The following is a 5,945-nucleotide window of genomic DNA, read 5'->3' as shown; positions in this document are numbered from 1 at the left end:
GCCTAATTTATTTATTTCAATTGACTGATTTCCTTATATGAGCTGTAACTCAATAAAATCTTTGAAGTTGTTGCATGTTGCATTCTATATTTTTGTTCAGTATACTTTATTAATAATTTAAAACATATCTAAATGTTTGTATAAGCCAGGCCTCTTGCCCAGACCCTCTCACCTCCTCTTGGGTTTAGCTGTGTGTGTGGCCCCGGTGGGATCGTTGGAGTGTGTGAGGTCAGGGTGCGTGTGAGGTGTGTGTAGGGTTCCCCCCGGTGGTAAGGGCTGTGTGTTGCAGGCTGAGCTCCAGCAGGTCATACACCAGGCTGCTCTCCTTCAGCAGTCTCCCCAGCAGCAGCTCTCCTCTGGCCCTCACAGTAGACCGCACTAGGTCTGCCACCTCCTGGAGAAACAATACAACTATATACTTACAGTACACAGTGGAGGTGGCGGTGGTGGTCAATTCAATTTAAATTCAGTCAATTCAGGAAGTAAACTGAAACTCTAATTTCTAATTCCAATTTTATCTAATAGGAGGCATTGAGGAAAATTGGAATTTCAGTTTACTTTCTGAATTGACTGCATTAAAAAATAATTTACCCATTTACATTTTAGTCATTTAGCAGACGCTCTTATCCAGAGCGACTTACAGTTAGTGCATACATTATTATTTTTCATACCCATTGTGGGAATCGAACCCACAACCCTGGTGTTGCAAACGCCATGCTCTACCAACTGAGCTACATCCCTGCCGGCCATTCCCTCCCCTACCCTGGACGACGCTGGGCCAATTGCGCGCCACCCCATGGGTCTCCCGGTCGCGGCCGGCTACGACAGAGCCTGGATTCGAACCAGGATCTCTAGTGGCACAGCTAGCACTGCGATGCAGTGCCTTAGACCACTGCGCCACTCGGGAGACACACCCAACCCTGGGTGGTGATGGTGTGTGCGAGCGTGGATGCGTGTGTCTACCTCTCTGTCCAGTCTGACCTCTGACCCCTGTGGCCCCTCCTCCTCTCTGAGCCTCCGGAGTTCCTCCCTCTTCTGTTGCTTGGCAATCTGGAGCCGGGCACACACACGCTGGCGCTCCCACACACACTCATCATCGCCCTGAGAGAAAGCACACACACATCATCGCCCTGAGAGAAAGCACACACACATCATCGCCCTGAGAGAAAGCACACACACATCATCGCCCTGAGAGAAAGCACACACACATCATCGCCCTGAGAGAAAGCACACACACATCATCGCCCTGAGAGAAAGCACACACACATCATCGCCCTGAGAGAGAATGGAAACGCGTACATACACACGCACACACACATACACATACACACTTTCTATATCACCTGTGCCAGGGGGAGGGGTGTAGGGGGCACATGCACCTCCAGGTGTTTCTGGTTGATTGACAGGTGACTGGCCCCGCCCACCACAGCTTGTAGCAGCCGTTGCCTAAATGTCAGACAGGGACAGAACTGTGTTACTTACCATTACATCAACACACACACACACACACACACACACACACACACACACACACACACACACACACACACACACACACGCACACACACACAAGCACACACACTTACCTAGTGACACAAGTGTCAGACAGGAAGTGGAAGACTGCGTTGTGGTGGGCAGGAGGTAGGTGGGGCAAACACTCTGTCAGCCAATCTGAAACTAGGGATAGCACTCTGGGCGGGTCCAGATCTGGGGGAGATGAATGGAGCTTCACACTCAATATAAATGATTACATTATTTTATATTATATAAATGGAGCCGCACAGTCAATATTAATTATTAATATATATGTATAATAAAGATAACAGATAACTACTGACCAGCTAGCTGAGGGAACAGGTCTCTAGTCATCCCGGCCACTGCTCTCACAGCACTCCAAGCCAGGCCACGGTCGGCGGCGAACATGGCACAGTCATAAACAAACTGCTGATGGGCGTTCTGCCGCGCCGCGTCCCCAGAGAACTCTGGCCACGAGAAGTGACCGCTTAGCCGCTGCACATCCTCCTCTCTCTGACACACACAGATGAATAGTGAACAGAGTTCTGGAAACACATCTATATGAAGTCTGCATTTTACAGAAACTCACATACACTAAAGATATACTATGAACTAGTTGGATAATTGTTTACGTCACATCTTGGCTTGTATGATTCATAAACATATAATAGAATATTATCTCAGGAAACCAAACTATATAATAATAATAATAATATGCCATTTAGCAGACGCTTTTACGTATGGGTGGTACCGGGGATCGAACCCACTACCCTGGCGTTACAAGCGCCATGCTCTACCAATTGAGCCGCAATACAGCTATGTTTTAGTTGATGGGTGTGGGGAGTTGTGCCCTGACTGGCCAATGACAATGTCATTTCTGGGTAATATTTCTGGCCAATTAAGGAAACATATTTTGTCTCAAAGAGCACCCACATAGACAAAAGTTATGTAGGTCTATAGCTTCTATAAAAAGGAGTCTTCCCAAGAAAAGAAGCACACATTTGGAGCTGGACAAATAAAGCACAGTATTAGGGGTTCACAGCAAATCTATGAAACCTATTGTTAATGAACTCAAGCATAGATTGCTAACTTTTTTTTTCTAATTTGGCACTCAGAAACTGGAGGCCATGAGTAACTTGATCAAAAAGAATGGTACCGATTGGCCTATAGGTGGCACTGTTATAAGTAATCTCACTTAAACCCTCATATCCGTCACCCCGTTTTGACCTAAAGACTTGAAACTTCAGGATGAAAAACCTCTTCTCATGCACCATAAGAAGTAACACCAAATTCGGTATGTAAGCCCATGGTACATCTCTCAACGTATTTGCAGAAAAGCTAAGGGATTGGTTAAGAGATGGCTGAGTTATTGATAAATCAGGAAATCAGATTTTACGTGTCCATTTAAATATTTTTGTAAATCCTCTCCACAAATGGCCTATCAATTTGAAAACTTTAGGTTAATCAAAGACATTACCATGATATGAACCATGTTAAATTTGGCATTGATATCTTTAAAAAATAAGTAAACTATTAACAATTAACTTCTTTGACTATGTAACGCTAATGCTTAAAATAATCATTTTCTTCTCATGGACTATAAAAGTCAGATTCACACCAAATTCGATATTTGGACTCCTCACAATAAGAGTTTGAGAATAGAACGTTGATGCATTCAAACATGGCCGCACTACACATTTACATTACATTTTAGTCATTTAGCAGACGCTCTTATCCAGAGCGACTTACAGGAGCAATTAGGGTTAAGTGCCTTGCTCAAGGGGACATCGGCAGATTTTTCACCTAGTCGGCTCGGGGATTAGAACCAGCGACCTTTCGGTTACTGGCACAACGCTCTTAACCACTAAGCTACCTGCCGCCAGATGTATACGCTAATACGCTAAAAAAAATACTTACAAAATCGTATTCTCATGAACCATTGGACCAAATGACACCAACGTAGGCCCATGGTACATGTCTTAACATAGTTTGAGAAAAAGCTAAAGGATTGATCAAAAGATGGCTGAGTTTTTGACAAATCAAAAATCATATGTTATGTGTCAATTTAAACCACTGTAAATCCACTCCACAGTGGCCTATCAACTTGAAACTTGTCATCACTATCATGGACGTCCCTAAGATGAACCATACTGAATTTGGTATTAATATATATATTTTATTTTAAAGGAAACCATTCACAACTCATTCTTTGCATATGAAACGCTAATGCTCAAAATCAATCATCTTCTCCTCATGAACCATATGTCCAATTCACTCCATATTTTGTATTTACACTCATTACATCAGTCTTTAATGGTTTTGAGAGAGAGAAAAATTGTTGCTGCATTCAAACATGTACCTATAGACGCACGTTAGCACATATGCTAATGCTAAAAATACTTTACACATTTTCTCCTCGTGAACCATGAGTCAGAGTGACTCCAGATTTGGTATATAGACTCAATGAATTAGCCTCTAATGAATTTGAGAATGATTACTCGCTGCATGACACCACTATCATGTCATACCAGGGCTATTAGAACAAAACCAATGGACATGGGGCCATGAAATTTGGAATGTAAACCTTATCATTAGAAGCTGTGTGAATATAAAGTCACTGCAAACTTAGATGGCTGCAGCAGACCAGTGACACCATAGGAAACTACAGCAATAACTATTGATCAAGTGGACTTTATCTCATGCAAATGACTGTTAGATTTAAATTATGCAGACGAACAATGTGAAATATGGTGATTAGTAGATCTGTATAATCACATATTGTTGCCCTATTATGTGATGTGAATGTAGTGAAAAGTGGATATTATTTTACCTATTACAGCTGTGAGACTGTATTGAAGTATTTTGGAATGCTAATGTGGAGTGTACCAAGTGAGATTTTAATTATTTACACAAACAGATTTCGACAAAGTCCCAGAATTCAAAGATGACTGCAATATACCATTAGCCTACACCAACGCTGAAAATATTCAACAAATGTTAACATAAACCACTTGTCAAATTGACCCCAGAATTGGTATATGAACTCAATACATTAAGTAATAACTTTAAGAACAGTTAAATGCTGCATTCAAAGATAACCAACCTACAGCACTAGACTAAACGTCACTTGCGTCATCCTTGTGATATTGAGAGATAAACATGATAATGCTTTCACTGACTGCACATAAAGGAAGAAAGTTCCTAGTCTACATGATACGGAGCTTGCTTTGTTATCCAACTGATCTTGTATCTTTTTTTTTTTTGTCATCCTGTGAACCCTGTTCATTGCTGCTCGCAGCTATATTTATATGTATGTATTAATATTGTTGTTGTTATTATTATTATGATTTACAAAAATAATAATAATAATAATAATATGATAACATGGTTTTAGGCACACACCGCGCGCAGAACCACGAGCCCTTGCTGCATGCGTCGTTGTGTGGGCAGGGAGCGGGCATCTCTACTGAAGGTAAGATAGACAAAGAGATAAAATAGACAGCGGATATTATCCTGGTACTTTGTGGCGGAAATTCTAACGCACTGGATTAGCTACGATGTGTGTGTTGTTTTCAGAACCACCCCGCCAGTCTTATAAAATATGTGCGATTCGGCTGCTAGAGAACTTGTTGCTTTAACAGGAGGCTACTTACTGCGTGTGTGTGTACATCGCAAATATCTCTAAAATGTATCTGGCCATCCATCCTTTCTCAGCCTCCCTCCACACCTGTCAATCCTCTCCCCTCCCCTCGAAGATCTCGTGTCCTGTAGCCTAGATACGTGAATATATCGACAGGCTATCAATCGGCGCTTACCGCCTGCATACCGACTAGCCTACCCTAAATGTCAAGTTGTAACGAAGTTAGCTAGCTAACGTTACATCATACAATAGACTACATCATGAATAGCCTGCACGTTGGATAGCGTTGGCTACACTTGTTTTAGTGACGCTCCAGTAATCCGCACAAATCACGTATTGTTTATCGTCGTATTCTCTAAACCTGGAGTTGCATTTATGAATGTCGTTTTGGTGTTTTTATTTTACCTGAAGTTTGGCAATCTCCGCCATCTCTGTGTCTGTCAGGGTGGCCATTGCAGCGTTGTCAGGGGGGCGTTGTGGTTGCTATGGGAACCACGTCGCAGGTTTTGGCGTAGGCTGATGACATCGGCTGACTGGAATTTCCCCCCATTTCAGTATTCTGATGTCTATTCCCAAGAGTTTCTGCTAGTGTCTATTTCTAGCAGTTTGCTTGCTGTACCTGAGTTAACCCGAAACCTAATTTGATGTCTTGTCTGCTGCTTAGTTGAGTTGACAACCTGCAGTAGGCGTGTGTGTGTGTGTGTGTGTTTGTATGTGTGCCTGTGTCTGTGTGTATCTGTGTCTGTTTGTCTACCTGCCTGCCTGTGTGTGTGTAAGGTACACTAGGGGT

The 5,945-nt window shown here is 42.5% G+C and overlaps 1 protein-coding gene across 1 annotated transcript; it reads right to left on the bottom strand.

Annotated features, from left to right (window-relative positions):
- Positions 1–229: 229 nt before the first annotated feature.
- On the bottom strand, positions 230–5,608 carry cUnh8orf74 (chromosome Un C8orf74 homolog; the record flags this gene model as incomplete). The annotated part of the gene is made up of 6 exons (XM_084181532.1): positions 230–394; positions 982–1,101; positions 1,344–1,446; positions 1,587–1,707; positions 1,839–2,028; positions 5,561–5,608. 6 exons carry the CDS (start codon positions 5,606–5,608, stop codon positions 230–232), a joined length of 747 nt encoding a protein of 248 aa, XP_084037658.1.
- Between the last annotated feature and the right edge of the window lie 337 nt (positions 5,609–5,945).

The sequence above is a fragment of the Coregonus lavaretus genome (assembly GCF_964263955.1).
Source record: "Coregonus lavaretus genome assembly, chromosome: 18".
Classification (NCBI taxonomy): Eukaryota; Metazoa; Chordata; class Actinopteri; order Salmoniformes; family Salmonidae; genus Coregonus; species Coregonus lavaretus.
The sequence above is the reverse complement of the archived record's forward strand: the minus strand, read 5'-3'. Positions and strand labels throughout refer to the sequence as shown.